This window comes from Gadus macrocephalus, chromosome 5 (assembly GCF_031168955.1).
Source record: "Gadus macrocephalus chromosome 5, ASM3116895v1".
Classification (NCBI taxonomy): domain Eukaryota; kingdom Metazoa; phylum Chordata; class Actinopteri; order Gadiformes; family Gadidae; genus Gadus; species Gadus macrocephalus.
In genome coordinates this window covers 19,155,506-19,173,553 of record NC_082386.1, presented here as the reverse complement: position 1 = coordinate 19,173,553, position 18,048 = coordinate 19,155,506, and the positions used below count along the sequence as shown (strand labels likewise).

Genomic DNA, 18,048 nt, shown 5'->3' with positions numbered 1-18,048 from the left:
GGCTAAAAATGAGTTAACACATGGAAGCTAGAATCTGCCGACACATTGAAGTTAACACACGGAAGCTCAGATCACCTAACACATTGAGGCTAAATAAAGCTCCCACATATACGCTAAAATCCACTGATGTGTATCGGCTAACGTCAGCTAAACATGGGAGCTCATAACCGCTAAGCACTTATGAGCTAACAACAGCTAGCATGTTGGAGCTAACGTCGACTATGGCATACATGCTAACGTCAGCTAACATAGGAGCGAATAAATATACGTTCAACTGCGGCAAGTTGTGGTCCGAATGTTACCATGGTGCTAAGGCCTAAAAAAAAAAAAAGGTTGGTTCCTGTTGGTTGTCAGTTGAGGTCATGGGTAGGTAGGGAATTTATTTTATTTTTTTATTTTATTTTTTCCAGCGGCAGCGAATGATAGGTAGGTTGTTTTCATTTAAAAACGAGAAAATTCGCTCATCCTTGTACAGAATGAAGAGGTGCTGTACCAAAACGTAATTATAGTTTGCATCAAAAATATATATATATATATTTTTTATTTTATTTTTTTAATAAAGCTCATAAAATAATTTGGGTCGCACATAAATTGACAGGGTCGGTCGGAAACCCGGAACCAAACAAAACATTTTTTTAGGCCTAAGTTTAACGTGTGTGTGTGTGTGTGTGTGTGTGTGTGTGTGTGTGTGTGTGTGTGTGTGCGTGTGTAGTTCTGCACGCCCATCGCTTCGGCGTGGCTGGTGGGCGGGGGCAAGGTCACACCAATCAGCTTGTTCGATGACACGGCGTACAGCAGCCAATCAGACATGGAGGAGGAGGAGGAGGACGATGACATCATGGAGAAGGCCAGAGGAGCCACGCAGTCCAGCGTGTACCTGGGTAACACTCACACGCACACACACACACACACAAAGACACACGCTCGCAGTTGTACCATGCACTCACACACACACACAGACATGCTAACACACAAATGCACATACACCTGCTCACACACACACACACACACACACACACACACATGCTCAAACACACGCACACACTTCCTCAAACACACGCAAGCACACAAATGCTCACAAACAGAAACTCACAACTTTCCTCTATTTGTTATACACTTACTTTTTATTATTATTACTATTATTATTATTATATTTATTTTTTATTATTTAAGTCTCAGCTTTCCTACTTGTGTTTCTTATATACCTTTACCTTCTCTTATATTGCACTGTTGAAAGGAGCCCAAGACTAAAGAATATCATTGCCAGCGACTGCTCTGTAATTGTTGATTACAGAGCAAGAATCTTGATTCTTGAATCTTGAATCTTGAATGCAGTGCAGTTCAACAGCGAATGAAGGCCCTTCCTTCTAGTTTGAATAACATTTCCTCAGACCGTTCGGGGAGGAGTGTGTTTCTAATTTGAATAACACTTAAATGAAACCCGGACAGAGAAAGAGCTCTCTCTCTGTTTAAACAACGTTCCGTTGGACCGTTAAAGCCGGTTCCTCTAGTGTAAATAAAGTTTAATTGAAGGGTTAAATGAGGCGTGTGTGTGGTTCTCGTTTAAATGAAGTGTTATTGACTACAGTGGTTTCTGCTGAACCGGCCTGTTCTAGGGCGGCTGCACAGGGACGTTTAAACACAATGAATCGAATGTTTGGATGCTTGAACAAAGTTGTATTGACTTTGTTAAGAGGGGTGTTTGAATAAAGTTATATTGAATGTGTTACAGAGGTTGCGGTCTAATAGTCTTTCCCGCTGAGGAAGGATCCTAACTGAGTGAATTGACCCGGAAGTATCTAATTTGCAGCCAGGATAAGAGCGGTTTTGAATCCTCTAAACGCAAAGGAAAGGAGCTTCCATGCTCCCTTCTTATCTCCTTAGGCGTAGGGTACGCTGGACCATCCTTTAGGAAGGGAAAATATGATAGTGCCGTCCCACAGAAACATTTAAAGCGACACAACATTCATCTAAACAAACATACAATTGTATTAGGTAACACAGGGATGTAAAGGGATGTTTGCATAAAGTTTGTCTTGAATGTTCCAGGGATGTTCCAGGGCCAGCTGTACCTTCAGTCCTCCGTGAGGATCTCAGAGAAGTTCCCCTCCAAAGCTCTGGGGGAGAAGGAGGTCATCCCCCTCCCAACTGTCAAGTGGAAGCCTCTCATCCGTGAGTTCCCATTGGCTGGGCGTTAATGAGACACAATGTGATTGGCTAAACGATTCTCATCGAGCTCTTATTGTGGAAGGAGTGTGATCGATGGGTATCTCTTATTGTGAAAGGTGTGTGATCGATGGTGGGCTCTTATTGTGAAAGGAATGTGCGAGTTTGGGAGCTCTTATTGTGAAAGGAATGTGAGAGATAGGGAGCTCTTATTGTGAAAGGAATGTGATCGATGGGGAGCTCTTATTGTGGAAGGAGTGTGATCGATGGAAAACTCTTAGTGTGAAAGGAGTGTGAGAGATGGGGAGGTCTTATTGTGAAATGAATGTGAGCGGTGGGGAGCTCTTATTGTGAAATGAATGTGAGCGATGGGGAGCTCTTATTGTGAAAGGAGTGTGAGAGATGGGGAGCTCTTATTGTGAAAGGAGTGTGAGAGATGGGGAGCTCTTATTGTGAAAGGAGTGTGAGAGATGGGGAGCTCTTATTGTGAAAGGAGTGTGAGAGATGGGGAGCTCTTATTGTGAAAGGAGCATGAGCGATGGGGAGGCCGTGCTGCCTGGTTCTGACCGGTCTCTGCCCCCCCCCCCCCCCCCTCCCCTTCCACCCAGACTCGCCCTCCCGGACCCCCGTGCTGGTGGGCTCGGAGGAGTTCGACAAGTGTCTGAACAACGACAAGTTCTCCCACGACGAGTACAGCAACGGGGCGCTGTCCATCCTGCAGTACCCCTACGGTAGGGCTTTTACTGTGAAACACCACCCATCTCTAACTGTGAAACATCCTCCATGTCCTTTTTTTATTACCCCTATGGCAGGGCTTTTACTGTGAAACACCACCCATCTTTAACTGTGAAACACCCTCCCTGTCCTTTGTTTATTACCCCTATGGCAGGGCTTTTACTGTGAAAGACTCTCCTTCTTTTACTGTGAAACACCCTCCATGTCCTTTGTTTATTACCCCTATGGCAGGGCTTTTACTGTGAAACACCATCCATGTGTTGTGTATAAGTAACCCTATAGTAGGGGGATTTTAAATGTCCTTTGTAGAAGAACCCATATGGTAGGGGCTTTTACTGTGAAACACCATCCATGTCCTGTGTAGAAGTACCCCTACGGTAGGGCTTTTACTGTGAAACACCATCCACGTCCTGTGTAGAAGTACTCCTATGGTACTCCTAGGGCTGTGAGACAGCCCCATGCAGTGCGGGTAATGAGTGTGTGTAATAAGTGAGTGTAACTGAATGAATGAGGAGCCGATGTAATTAGTGATGTATTATTATGCTTGTGGTTTGCTTTGAAGTTATTTTAAATTAAAATAAATGGTTTTCTCTGTACTTATTCTACTTCTTGTGTCTCCTACTCTGTCTGTCTGCCCTCGTCGCTCTCTCCCTGTCTCCTTGTTTTCCTCCCCTCCCCATCTCTCCCCCTTCTCCCCCCTCCCCCCCTCTCTCTCTCTCTCTCTCTCTCTGTTCCCCCCACTCTCCCCTCCCTCCCTCCTCCTCTCTCTGTGTCCTTCTCTCTCCTTACCCCCCCTACCCTCCCCCTCTCTCTCCCATCCCTCCCCTCTCTCTCCCATCCCTCTCCCTCTCTCTCCCATCCCTCCCCCCTCTCTCTCCCATCCCTCCCCTCTCTCTCCCATCCCTCTCCCTCTCTCTCCCATCCCTCCCCCCTCTCTCTCCCATCCCTCCCCTCTCTCTCCCATCCCTCTCCCTCTCTCTCCCATCCCTCCCCCCTCTCTCTCCCATCCCTCCCCCCTCTCTCTCCCATCCCTCCCCTCTCTCTCCCATCCCTCTCCCTCTCTCTCCCATCCCTCCCCCCTCTCTCTCCCATCCCTCTCCCTCTCTCTCCCTTCCCTCCCCCTCTCTCTCCCATCCCTCACCCTCTCTTTCACATTCCTCCCCCTCTCTCTCCCTCCCCCTCTCTCTCCCTTCCCTCCCCCTCTCTCTCCCATCCCTCCCCCCTATCTCCCTTCCCTCTCCCTCTCTCTCCCTTCCCTCCTCCTCTCTCTCCCATCCCTCACCCTCTCTTTCACATTCCTCCCCCTCTCTCTCCCATCCCTCTCTCTCCCTTCCCTCCCCGTCTCTCTCCCATCCCTCCCCCCTATCTCCCTTCCCTCCCCCTCTCTCTCCCATCCCTCCCCCCCTCTCTCCCATCCCCCTCCTCCCTCCCTCTCCCATTTCTCTCACCCCAACCCATCCCTCCCAATCCCTCCCCCCCTCTCTCCATCCTCCCTCCCCCCTCTCTCCCCCACCCCTCCCTTCTCTCGCCTCTCTCCCATCTCTTCCCCACCCCCTCCCTCCACCCCCCCCAGACAACGGCTACTACTTCCCGTTCAGCCGGCGGTACCGAGGGAAGCGTGACGGGGCGGTGAGCGTGATCCGGCCGGCGGACGGCGTCGGCGAGGGCCCCCAGCGCCGCCGGAAGGACCCGGTGCTGCTGCTGCCCTGGTGGAAGGAGATCCTGGGCACCATCGTCTTCTGCATCGCCGCCACCACCTACGTGGTGCGCAAGTTCTTCCACCCGCCCGCGCCCGCCGCCTACGCACGGGTAAGACCCCGCCCACACACACCTGGCCACGCCCCCACACGCCTGGCCCATTGATCACACGCCTGGCCCACACACCTGGCTCGGTCCACACACACCTGGCCCCGCCCACACACCTGGCTCCGCCCACACACACCTGGCTCCGCCCACACACCTGGCCATGATCACACACCTGGCTCGGTCAACACACATCTGGCCCCGCCCACACACCTGGCTCCGCCCACACACAGCTGGCTCCGCCCACACACCTGGCCCACATACCTGGCTCGGTCCACACACACCTGGCCCCGCCCACACACACCTGGCTCCGCCCACACACCTGATCCCGCCCACACACCTGGCTTGGTCCACACACCTGGTCACTCCCACACACCTGTCGTCCTGGTCCATGTTAGGTCCTTTCTCAATCTGTTTGTTCTGATGTGTGTGACTCAGTCCGGGCTGTCTGTGACTTTAACAACATATACTCAAAGTTCCGGTCTATTTTAAGTAGAAACAGAGGGAGGAAATAGACACCCCATGAACGATTAACAAGCTTTAAGTAAAATCAATACTAAAATCATCAATGAAGAGCTACTATACTTATATAGTGATGTATTACTATGCCAAGAGTTTCCTTTTGAAGTTATTTTAAATGCATTAAAAAAAAACGGTTTTCTTTGTAGTTATTTTAATCTCTCTATCTAGCACTCTCTCTCTCTCTCTAATTGGGTTCAATTTGCCCCATGTTCCCTGCTGTGTCTCTTAAAGTCAGACCAATATGGTTATCATGTGGATTTGTTAACTCGTTTGCCCCCCTCGTTGAGGCACGTGTCACCTGACGTGGTCACCTGACGTGGTCACCTGACGTGGTCACCTGACGTGGGCGTGCGTTGTTGATCATGTGACCCGTGTGGCCGTGCTCCACAGCAGCGGAAGGAGTCGGAGACGCAGTGCCAGACCGACGCCAAGTTCGACCTTGCGGTGGTGGAGACCAGGGAGATGGTTGCCATAGAGACGCGCTCCAGCGAATACGTGTCCAGGTGGGTCGAGGAGCCGGCCCCCCGGCCCCGCCGCGAGCCCGGGGCCCGCGGCGGGTTTTACTTTCTGCTGGTTCTACTTTGCGCTGTTTGGGCTGCCTCACGCACACACACACACACACCCTCACTCGTTCATCACTTTTTCATTCACTCTTCCATTCACTTGTTCACCCACTCGTTAGCCCCCTTGTTCACTCACTTGTTAGTTTGTTCGCTCGTTCGCTCGTTCGTTCGCACACTCTCGGCACAGACGCTCCCCCCCCCCCCCCCCCTCAGTCAGTCCTCCACTTGTTCATTCAGTCTCTCTCATTCACTCACTCTCACTCTCTGACATTTCATTCACTCACTCACTCACTCACTCACTCATTGAAGGGGCACACACACACAAAACACACAGACACCCACCCATCCCCTCACCAGCCTGCTGGTGAGTGAGTGAGTGAGCGTGTGTGTGTGTGTGTGTGTGTGTGTGTGTGTGTGCGGTGCGGCAACAGGACGGGGGGAGAGCTGTTACCATGGTGACCGCCGGTCTTCCCGCCGCCCGCCTCGGCAGGACTCTGAGACAGATGGGCCCGGGCCGGCCCCCGCTGCTCGCGCCTGATTGGGCGACTGCGACGAACGTTTGTGCGTCAAAACCGGAGTGACCTTGTGTCTCCAGCTGGGGCCACGCCCTGCAGTGCCCCGGCCGCCACTAGGGGGCGCGGGGGGGCCCCCCGGGCGCTGCCGGGCCGGCCCCTGCAGACGCCACATGGTTACATTCATGAGAAGAGGGTCCCGGTCCGGCCCGGGGGGAGACGGGGGGAGACAGGGGGGAGATGGGGAGACGGGGGGAGACTGGGGAGGATTCTATTAGTTTCCACCGTGGGAGATTCGGCTCCTCCTTTGTAGTTTCGATCCGAAGTCGAGGAGGCACACGCGCGCAGGCACGCCACGCACACACCCGCGCGCACACGCATAGACACAGCCTACCCTGTCCAATCCTCGCGTTACAGAAGAAGAAGAAGAAGAAAAAAAAAAAGGGGGATCGCTCTTTGAATATTCATTCAATCGTCATTCGTCTTGGAAAGTATCAATATTGTCTGTCTCCATACGATTTGGGAATAAAGTGGTTCTGTGTTCACGGCTCACTGTGCTGTTGAAGATCACGATGATGATGATGATGATGATGATGGTGGTGGTGGTGTCCTTCCTCCCAGGTACCTGACGGACTTCGAGCCGATGCAGTGTCTGGGGCGCGGCGGGTTTGGCGTTGTGTTTGAAGCCCGCAACAAGGTGGACGACTGTAACTACGCTATCAAGAGGATCCGTCTGCCCAACAGGTACACCTGTCTGTGGATCACCTGTCTGTGGCGCAACTGTCTGTGGCGCAACTCTCTGTGGCGCAACTCTCTGTGGCACACCTGTCTGTGGTGAACCTGTCTGGATCACCTGTCTGTGGTGCACCTGTCTGTGGATCACCTGTCTGTGGTGCACCTGTCTGTGGCGCACCTGTCTGTGGATCAGCTGACTGCCACATACTTGTCTGTCACACACCTGTCTGTGGTGCAGCTGTTTGTGGTGCAGCTGTCTGTGGATCACCTGTCTGGTGCACCTGTCTATGGCGCAACTGTCTGTGGATCACCTGTCTGTGGTGAACCTGTCTGGATCACCTGTCTGTGGTGCACCTGTCTGTGGATCACCTGTCTGTGGATCACCTGTCTTTGGCCCAGCTGTCTGGATCACCTGTCTGTGGCGCACCTGTCTGTGGCACACCTGTGTGGTGCACTTGTCTGTGGTGCACTTGTGTGTGGTGCACCTGTCTGTGGCGAACCTGTCTGTGGATTAGCTGTCTGCCACATACTTGTCTGTCACTCACCTGTCTGTGGTGCAGCTGTCTGAGGTGCTCCAGTCTGTGGATCACCTGTCTGAGGCACAGCTGTCTGTGGCACAGCTGTCTGTGGCACAGCTGTCTGTGGGTCACCTGTCTGTGGCGCAGCAGTTTTCCCAGATATGCATGGCGTAGTTGCATAGGTAGATCGGTGTCTGAACCCTCAGAGGGTCTAAAGGTCCTTAGTTTACAGACTCATCAACAAGCTAATCGTTTGTAGCTGTAAACAACATAGCGTGGCGCGATGCACACACTCACCTGGCCTTGGACTTATATAACCCACTGATGATCATCTGAGTCAGACAGAATTATACAAAGTTGGTTATAATAAAAAGGGCTACAGGCCAAAAAATGATTGTGCTATATTGCGAGAATTCCTTAAATTGTGATTGGTTCCTGACTCCGGTTGTGTGACTCTGGTTTCTGCTGACTGCTAGCAAAGTACCACTCTAAAGCTTCACATTTCAAATTCCCCCTGGAACCTGCCCACCTCCTAGGAGTCTAGAGAGTACCCCTAGATTATCCCCCTAGGGTTTTTCCTGACTAAGTGCTGGTCCTGACTCTGGTCCTGACGGGTTCTATGTTCCTGACTGGGTTCTATGTTCCTGACGGGTTCTATGTTCCTGACGGGTTCTATGTTCCCGACGGGTTCTATATTCCTGACTGCATCTTTGGTCCTGACGGGTTCTGTGGTCCTAAGGTGGTGCTATGGTCCGGACTTTGTTCTGTGGGGTGGTCTTGGCTGTGTTCTGGGTGCTTTGATCCTGACGGGTTCTGTGGTCTTGGCTGTGTTCTTGTTCTGTGTTCCTGACGGGTCCTGTGGTCTTGACTCTGGTCCTGACGGGTTCTGTGGTCTTGACTCTGGTCCTGACGGGGTCTGTGGTCTTGACTCTGGTCCTGACGGGGTCTGTGGTCTTGACTCTGGTCCTGACGGGTTCTGTGGTCTTGACTCTGGTCCTGACGGGGTCTGTGGTCTTGACTCTGGTCCTGACGGGGTCTGTGGTGTTGACTCTGGTCCTGACGGGTTCTCTGGTCCTCACTGTGCTCTGTGGTGCTGACGGGTTCTGCGGCGGGTTCTGTGCTGCAGGGAGGTGGCCCGGGAGAAGGTGATGCGGGAGGTGAAGGCGCTGGCCAAGCTGGAGCACCCCGGGATCATCCGCTACTTCAACGCCTGGCAGGAGACACCCCCGGAGGGCTGGCAGGAGGAGAACGACCAGCGCTGGCTGGACGCCAGGTACCCCCTCACACCTCATGAACCCCCCACACCTCACGTACCCCCTCGCACCTCATGAACCCCCCCACACCTCACGTACCCCCTCGCACCTCATGAACCCCCCCCACACCTCACGTACCCCCTAACACTTACCCTCTCACCACTAAGTACCCCCCAACACTTACCCCTTCACCACTCAAGTACCCCCTCACACTCACCCCTAACCCTTTATCCACTGCCTCCCCCTTCGCGTACCCCCTTACACTTACCTCTTCACCACTAAGTACCCCCTAACACTTACCCCTTCACCACTCAAGTACGTACCCCCTAACACTTACCCTTTCACCACTCCAATTCCCCCCTTACACTTACCCCTTCATCACTAAGTACCCCCGAACACTCACCCCTTCACCGCTAAGTACCCCCTAACACTTACCCCTTCATCACTAAGTACCCCCGAACACTTACCCCTTCACCGCTAAGTTCCCCCTAACACTTACCCCTTCACCGCTAAGTACCCCCTAACACTTACCCCTTCATCACTAAGTACCCCCTAACACTTACCCCTTCACCGCTAAGTTCCCCCTAACACTTACCCCTTCACCGCTAAGTACCCCCTAACACGCTGCTCTGCCCAAAAGCCCTGCACCAGGACTTCTCCCCTGTAGTGACTCCTGCCGACGTTGTTCTCAGCCTCTCTTTGTCTGAAAGCGTCCGCTGAATGACTAAATGTGAACGTGAAGCGTAACCTGGGCTCCCCAGATCCACCCCAGCCCCCTGCGATAAGCAGCGCGTTGTAGACCCGCAGCGCTGCCGCTCCCCGGACCTGCAGCACTAAAACGCCCGCTCTCTGCCCTCCGGCCCGCAGTACCACCGACTGGCCACTGACGCTCCCCGACCACCTGGAGGCGCTGTCGGTCAAGGTGCCCGTGTCCAGCTCCGTCTCGCCGGCCGCGTTCGGGCCGGGCGGCGACACGTCGGCCAGCGCGGCCGGGGGCCCCCCCCGGGGCCCCGAGGACAGCCTGGCCTCGGAGCAGGACAGCCAGGCCGCGCCGGAGGCCTCGGACACCCCCCACTCCTTCGAGCTGTGCCCCCGGCGTTGCCACGGCGACTGCACCTCCTCCTCCTTCGACATCGTGTTCGAGGACTCCGGCTGCGACCGCGACGCCGACGGCGAGGGGGGCGACTCTGTCTCCGGGGGCGACTCTGTCTCCGAGGGCAACAGCCCCGGCACGCTGACGGAGAAGGCGGACAGCTCCTCCTCCACCTCGTCTTCCTCCTCCTGCACAAGGGGCCTGGAGAACGCACCGCCCGCCTCCTCCACGCCCCCCAGGCCCAACTCCCTCGCCCTGGCCATCCCCGCCCAGACCCCCGCCAGGAACCAGCCTTCGCCCAAGGTCAGTGGGTCACTTTGAACGTAAACGTGTACCTGGAGGGTGTTGCCACCAGGTGTGGTAACAGGTGTGTTTGTGGACTCAAGTGTACAGGGTTGGTAACAATTGTGTTTGTGGACTCCAGTTTACATGTGTGTTTGTGGACTCGGGTGTGTTTGTGGACGCCGGTTTACAGGTGTGTTTGTGGACTCAGGTGTGGTAACAAGTGTGTTTGTGGACTCCGGTTTACAGGTGGGTTTGTGGACTCGTGTGTGGTAACAGGTGTGCTTGTGGACTCAGGTGTGTTTGTGTACTCAGGTGTTCTGTAAAGCTGTGGTAACAGGTGTGTTTGTGGACTCGGGCGTGGTAACAGGTGTGCTTGTGGACTCAGGTGTGTTTGTGGACTCAGGTGTTCTGTAAAGCTGCGGTAACAGGTGTGTTTGTGGACTCGGGCGTGGTGACAGGTGTGCTTGTGGACTCAGGTGTACAGATGTGGTAACATGGGTCACTGTGGTCTCCAGGTGTACCTGTACATCCAGATGCAGCTGTGTCGTAAGGACACGCTGAAGGACTGGATGGCCCAGCGCTGCAGTCCGGACCAGAGGGAGCGCACCGAGTGTCTGGAGGTCTTCCTCCAGATCGCAGAGGCCGTCGACTTCCTGCACAGCAAGGGTCTGATGCACCGAGACCTCAAGGTAGACACTCACACCCTCACACTCATTCGCACGCACGCACCGTAGAAAGAATTTTTTTTCCATTGACCTTTACTACAGATTATTATTCATAACCTCAACTAACCAGGAGTAAAACTGAGCTAAAACATCACCTCCTTCATGTAAGTCCTTCTCACCTCTGGACACTCTAAGATTTTCCTCTTTGCCGAGACTTTATTAGTTCAGATGTCCTCAGATGCTACAGGGAAATAATTGCAGTGTGAAAACAGGAGGAATTCAGCTTAGAGCTGTAATAATTTGTTAATAATTAAACGCCTTCAGTGAAGCCACGGTAGCCCATTAGACAAAGTACTCACTGAGACAGCGAGCGGACAGTGAAATAAATGCATAAATGTACAGCTTCTACGGCTAATCTCTGGACAGCGCGGTCTGTCAAAAGTGGTTTTAACAGGACCTGATACAGCCCGGTTCGGATGCCTCAGGTTCTGTGGTTTTGGGGCTAGGCATTACTCGGAGAGGGGTAGAGGCTCAACACGATTGTTTATATGGTGTTGTCTTGACCGCTCGATGTGTAGAAGAAGGAACCGCGTCGAGCGGCAGGAACCAGTCAGAACTGGTGTTAGAACCACAAATGTGTGGTCTAAAGAGGAACTAATGTTAGCTTCACTATCGTTTGGTCCGATGAGGAATGAATGTTATGTTTACTACCTTGTGGTCAAATTAGGTAAAAGAAGAACGGATCAAACCTGCAGATGCTACAAAGCAGATTAGCCTACGTTAGCGTGCGTCCCATGGTTTGTGTGGTTAGCATGGTTAGCGTGGTTACCATGGTTTGTGTGGTTAGCATGGTTAGCGTGGCGAGCATGGTTACCGCACAGTAGCCCAGTTGTTCAGGCGCCAGTTAGACGTGGACCCCTGGTGGATCAGTCCCAGGGTCCCACCATGCGACCCGACCCTACGCCTGTGAACTCCAGGGGGAAAAGTGTCCGAACCTAGGGACCCCTCCCTCCCCCCCTCCAGGGACGATTCTCGGTTACCTGCTCATCAGTGCCCAAACGGGCAGAAGCTTAATGTAGCACGGAGCGGCGAATCAGAGGCTAACGAGGCCTGCACACAGCCCAGACTCAAACCACTCTCGTCTGACCCGTTCGGCGGCAGAAAGGTTGCATTGAAACACCGCGAAGACTACTGCCAACTACACAGTAACGTGTACGTCCTGTGCCGAAACTTAATTCAATTCATTCAATTTTATTTGTACAGCCCTTAATCACCATTACAGTCTCAAAGGGCTTAACAGGCCAAATATTAATGACACCCCCCCTTTACCCAAGCCCCCCACAAGGGCAAGAAAAAACTCCCTTGAAATAAGCAAGGAAGAAATCTTGAGAAGAAACGCATAGTAGGGGATCCCTTCTTCCAGGGATGGTCAGGAGAGCAATGGGTGCCATCATTGACATACAGGTAAATACATGCACATCATATTAAATTGGTGATGTGGTGCTGGCCGGTTAACCATGAGGAGAGTCCAGGCATCCAGTCCAGTCACCGTAACACGCTAGAACAGACAGAATAGTGAATTAGAACGGCAGAGTACATCTGAGCTTTCCTCACGATCCGCTAGCTGCCCGCCCCATAAGCAGGCCGTCAAAGAGACGCATCTCTGTAGGCAGCCTATGCTCCGAGATCGCACACAAAAACAAATGGCACTAGCAACCACTCAAAACCAAAATGAATAGTATTCCAACCAATCACCGACAAGGGGCGGGTGTTGTGGCGTTTCGCGCTGCGTTCGTGATCGTTTTTACTGGATGCACGAAACGCGGAAGGGAGGGGATCTGTTTGTTTGGGATCTGGCTTCAACTACCGACAGAAGTGCCGTCAGCCAACGTCGCTGACACGACCTTTGACGTGCGGCTTGTGTTTGCCCGCAGCCGTCCAACATCTTCTTCACCATGGACGACGTGGTGAAGGTGGGCGACTTCGGCCTGGTCACGGCCATGGACCAGGAGGAGGACGAGGACGAGCCGGCCCCCCTCACCCCCATGCCCGCCCTCACCCGCCACACCGGCCAGGTCGGCACCAAGCTCTACATGAGCCCCGAGCAGGTGAGAGGGCGTCGGCATGGCGATGAGAACCTACGCCAGGGGGAGGGGGAGGGGGAGGGGGGAGTGGAAGGTTGGGAATGGAAACGTTTTATTGGCTAGTCGGCGGTTTGTTGTTTTGTTTTTTTATCAGGAGTTACGTTTTTGTCGATGATTGTTGGAATATGTTTTATTTTTTTATTATTTTTTTTTATTTTTGGGAGATGTTCAGAGACCGGAAGATTGATTCTGACCAAAACCCCAGAATTTGAAAATTGTTGAATAGAAATAGTAAAAACGAAAAGAGGGTTAAGTTCTCTGATCCTCCTAACCTCCGTTCTGTTAAATGCTTTAAACAATATGTTTAGCCAAATAATAGATAATTGAGTGTAGCTAGCAAAGATGCTACATCTTCTTCATGTTGCTTATTCTATCTCTTCAGCAGTTAATTTAAATGTATTAAAAATAATCCACTTTAAGTATTACATATGAGACTAAAGTCCCAGCACAAATATAAAACGCATATCTCATCAAAATATCAGGCGCAAACGCGGCCATATGCAGACCATATCTGGCTCTCTGGCGCCCCCTGCTGTTACCAACCGGCAAGCTGCTTTATTAGACCGTGACCACGTTTATAGACCTCTTAACTGCTAGGAGGAAAACAAATGCATTTGTCCCGACAAATCAAATCCAAACTAGATGATTCAACCAGTGGTAAAGATTACGATTTACGATTGTGTTGATGTGTTTGCTCAGTGCAAAAGGTGACTGTTGTGCGTTGTGTTGTGTTGTGTTGCCCAGCTGTCGGGGAACTCGTACTCGCACAAGGTGGACATCTACTCCCTGGGCCTCATCCTGTTTGAGCTGCTCTGGCCCTTCAGGACACAGATGGAGCGGATCCGGGTTAGTAACCTCTCCCTAGACCATCCCTAGACCATACCTAGACCCTCCCTAGACCCTCCCTAGACCCTCCCTAGACCCTCCCTAGACCCGTCCATAGACCTGTCCCTAGACTAGAGATCATGTGTAATGTGCACATGGAAACATGCTGCCAATATATTATATGCATCATACATATATATTCACACTTAACCTGATAATCTGGTGAACCTTACAGATAATGCATATATATACATACATAAACATGGTGTACCTTTACATATTATATCGTTAATAATTATACACAGACTTAATATGCTAATCTGCTGAACCTTTAAATATTATATAGATGAACATTTTTGTGACTTATTTCTTTATCTACCTTATTTTTTATCATCACCTAGCACTGTACTTATTACCCACTTACCGCCCTACGATACTTGTTATTTCTAACATAATGCAGCACTTACTGCCTTATGAATATTGAATCAATCCTCCAGATAATATCAAATCTCCCTCCGAGCAGCCATTGTTTTCTACCAGCTATAAGCCTCGGGACGTCTTTGTCCTCTAGACAAAGGTATGCTCGCTTCCAACCAGGTGTTTACTTCCTGTGCCCAACAGACGCTGACGGAGGTGCGGGCTCTCCAGTTCCCCGACGCCTTCTCCAAAAACAACGTTCAGGAGGTGAGCGACCCCCTGGCGCCCCCTAGTGGCGGGCTGAGGTATCGCCGCTGTCTGCCGCAGCTAGGCTGAGCTGGCAATAGCAGACGTGACATGTGGCCCGCGGTTAGAAAAACATGTCTCCAGTTATTTTCTCGAGCCAAATATGGAAATGAACAATCGTTAAAACAAACGATGACACGGTAGTGCTTGTGTCACATACTCTGTTCTCCTAATTTAAATTGAATTTGAATTAAATGAAACCTACTTTACATATTTTAAATGGGTGTCCTGTTCAATGGCGCTGTGACAGACGGTTTGTGTTTAACCACAATCCAGTAACGAGGTTTACCTGTTCGTGTAATCTGATTAGCATAAACCCTCACTAATCTTTCCTGTGTGTGTTTGTGTGTGTGTCTCTCTCTATTTGTGTGCGTGTGTGTGTCTCTATTTGTGTGTGTGTGTGTGTGTCTCTCTATTTGTGCGTGTGTGTCTCTATGTATGTTTGTGTCTCTGTGTGTGTGTGTGTGTGTGTGTGTGTGTGTGTGTGTGTGTGTGTGTGTGTGTGTGTGTGTGTGTGTAGCTGGGCATGGTGCGCAGCATGTTGTCCTGGAACCCCTCGGAGCGCCCGGAGGCGGCCGGCATCACGGAGACCCCCCTCTTCCAGGACCTGGAGCTGCCCTGCCGCCCCGCCATGAGGCAGCGCTCACGCACCTACAGCGCCTCCTCCATGGGCCGGCCCGCACGCCAGTCCTCCTCCTCCTCCTCCTGAAGACCTCCTCCTGAAGACCTCCTCCTCCTCCTCTTCCTCCTCCTGAAGACCTCCTCCTACTGAAGACCTCCTCCTCCTCCTCCTCCTCCTGAAGACCTCCTCCTCCTCCTCCTCCTGAAGACCTCCTCCTCCTCCTCCTCCTGAAGACCTCCTCCTCCTCCTGAAGACCTCCTCCTCCTCCTGAAGACCTCCTCTTCCTTCTCCTGAAGACCTCCTCCTGAAGACCTCCTCCTCCTCCTCCTGAAGACCTCCTACTGAAGACCTCCTCCTCCTCCTCCTCCTCCTCCTCCTCCTCCTCCTCCTGAAGACCTCCTCCGCCTCCTGAAGACCATCTCCTCCTCCTCCTCCTGAAGACCTCCTACTGAAGACCTCCTCCTCCTCCTCCTACTGAAGACCTCCTCCTCCTCCTCCTCCTGAAGACCTCCTCCTCCTCCTCCTCCTGAAGACCTCCTCCTGAAGACCTCCTCCTCCTCCTGCCCCTCCTTAAGACTGCCAATCCCCCATCTCACGCCCCCTTATGATAACCCCGCCCCCTTATTATAACCCCGCCCCTTATGATAACCTCACCACTGGCTCTAAGCAAGGCCGTAACTGTAGTCCCGCCCCCTCTTTCTCTTATCATCGTTTGTTAGGGGGCACTGAAACCCTCACTGTAGTACCCCCCACCCCCACCCCGGCGTTGACCATTTGTTCTAACACTGCCCCTTAATCTGGCCACGCCCACTTACTCTAGCCCCGCCCTCTTACTCTAGCCCCGCCCCTTACTCTAGCCCCACCCTCTTACTATAGCCCCGCCCCTTACTCTAGCCCCACCCTCTTACTCTAGCCCCGCCCCTTACTCTAGCCCCGCCCTCTTACTCTAGCCCCGCCCCTTACTCTAGCCCCGCCCTCTTACTCTAGCCCCGCCCTCTACTTTAACCCTTTGTTAGTTGAAGACTCTTTGGGTCTGGTACTGGTCAGTACTGGTCGTACTGGTCGTACTGGGACAGCACACAGGCATTACTGCCAGCTCTACTTTCTCCCGGTCCTCCGCGTCAGTATCCAGCGATGTTCCAGAACACAGCAGAACATTCCAGCTCCCTCTCCCATTCAGACAGTATTCCCAAAGGTTTCAACGGTTTCCTCCTCATTCTGGAAAACTGCCACTGGCTGTGAACGCCCGATCCCTGGGTGTCGTTTTCTATTGGACCAGGTCGCCTGTCTGACTATGACCTCACTTCCTGTCTGACTATGACATGACCTCACATCCTGGCTGACCGGGACTCCCCCGTTCCCACACGCCTGAGTATGCCTGATTTGGAAAGACCAAAAATGTACCACCCATCTTTTTAAGACCTTTTATTACTTTTTTCAATCTTTTTTGGACACACCTTTTTTGAGGTTTTTCTAAAAACGGGCGATTAATCACGTCTTAGTGGAGCGGTTTGGGGTGAGGTGACTTGAGTTGTGACTGACTCCCATTTAAACCAATCCCACATGGTCCCGCCTCTTTTTTTTCTTTCGCTGCACGGCCCCTGATTAGCCGAGACCGAGGCCAGGGGGCGGGGCTAAAAAGATTGCAGTAGCATGAGCTTTGTGTACATAGGACGATGGACCAGGTGAACCTTCTCTTTGTTAGCTGGTCAAAGAGCCAAGCGGGTTAACCCTTCTCTTTGTTAGCTGGTTAAGGAGCCAAGCGGGATAATCTTGTACATAATAACACGTTAGTCATTTTGCTCTGTTACTGAGCAGTGGCACAGCCCTGATGCATTGTGGGAATAAGGAACCGGGGGGGGGGGGTTAGGGGCGGGGCTGCGTCTAACGCATCGATGAATGTTGGCCTGTGCCTTCCAGACTGGCTCAACCCCCCCCATGGGGCGCTTGTTTCGCCACCGCCCACGCTGCCAGGTGGGCGGTGCTTGCCTTGGCGCGGCGTTCGGGGGGGAGGAGCTCACCAAAGAGGACAACGAGCTCGCCTCCTCTCTGCAGCGCCGCCCAGTTCAGTACGCCTCCCCCCCCCCCCCCCCCCCCCCCCCCCCCCCCCTGCGGTGCTTAGCTCCGCCCCTGAGGGGGCAGCGGTGGTAAACACCTCCCCTGTGCGCAGCACCGCCCCACAAATCAAACCCACCACAATGAGCTCTGATGTGGTTGTTCTGGACTGGGGGGGAGCCTGGGGAGGGGTGGGGGGGGTACGCACCCCGGACCTAGAGGGAGACGACGGTGCAGGTCGGGTGTGTGTGGGGGGGGGGGGGGGGGGGGGTCCACTTCCTGGTCCACTTCCTGGTCCACTTCCTGGTCCACTTCCTGGTTTGACTGGAGAACGCGGCGGCGGGTGTAAAGTGCTTGAATGATTGTACTTTTTCTACCAACTACTTTTTTGGGGACACTGCCGTTTTTTCGGGAATACGTTTCTGCGGTTTTCATTTTTTCATGACTGTAACGTTCTGAATGAGACGGTCAGCTGTTCTGTCCGTCTGTCCATCCCTCTGTCCGTCCGGCCCCATTGTAGATGACTCATAATCAATGTGATCGATCGCTTGTCAAGGCACAAAACACGATTCGACTTATCAATAAGGGGACTTTTAGAGGGGCACTCCGGATCGCTTCTTCTGCATTTAGTTGGCATGGCAACGCCTGTGCCGGGCATTTCGACGTGGAAGCCCGGGAGCTGAATGACGCTGATGAGCCAAATTCCTTCTTTGGGTGCTTTTTTGAAGTCCTCGTCGTCAGGGAATACTGTGACAGCCAGACCAAGGGAAACGATCGTTGGGCTCTTGCATCGATTAGCCGTGTCTGTGCCTCGCGTGTCCGAGCCATC

At 52.7% G+C, this 18,048-nt stretch overlaps 1 protein-coding gene and 1 long non-coding RNA gene across 5 annotated transcripts in view; one reads left to right on the top strand and one right to left on the bottom strand.

Moving 5' to 3' along the window:
* eif2ak3 (eukaryotic translation initiation factor 2-alpha kinase 3) overlaps positions 1-15,679 on the top strand; it is a 43,673-nt gene extending 27,994 nt beyond the window's left edge. Inside the window, exons 6-20 of one of the 4 annotated variants that reach the window (XM_060051398.1) lie at positions 713-881; positions 2,050-2,172; positions 2,775-2,897; positions 4,475-4,710; positions 5,617-5,729; positions 6,923-7,045; positions 8,681-8,827; positions 9,675-10,203; positions 10,701-10,874; positions 12,785-12,958; positions 13,739-13,840; positions 14,441-14,503; positions 15,063-15,255; positions 15,400-15,427; positions 15,601-15,679. In XM_060051398.1, the coding sequence (XP_059907381.1) occupies positions 713-881; positions 2,050-2,172; positions 2,775-2,897; positions 4,475-4,710; positions 5,617-5,729; positions 6,923-7,045; positions 8,681-8,827; positions 9,675-10,203; positions 10,701-10,874; positions 12,785-12,958; positions 13,739-13,840; positions 14,441-14,503; positions 15,063-15,251 (2,265 nt within the window). In that variant the 3' untranslated portion in view covers positions 15,252-15,255; positions 15,400-15,427; positions 15,601-15,679. Of the gene's footprint in view, positions 1-712; positions 882-2,049; positions 2,173-2,774; positions 2,898-4,474; positions 4,711-5,616; positions 5,730-6,922; positions 7,046-8,680; positions 8,828-9,674; positions 10,204-10,700; positions 10,875-12,784; positions 12,959-13,738; positions 13,841-14,440; positions 14,504-15,062; positions 15,270-15,399; positions 15,428-15,493; positions 15,522-15,600 lie in introns of those variants that run through there. The other 3 variants (XM_060051399.1, XM_060051396.1, XM_060051397.1) reach the window with 3 other exon arrangements.
* LOC132457445 (uncharacterized) lies at positions 15,122-15,577 on the bottom strand. The gene is made up of 3 exons (XR_009525641.1): positions 15,463-15,577; positions 15,400-15,419; positions 15,122-15,255 (listed from the first exon to the last, which is right to left on the bottom strand). It is a non-coding gene; the product is annotated as an uncharacterized LOC132457445 (long non-coding RNA).
* Positions 15,680-18,048: the final 2,369 nt, after the last annotated feature.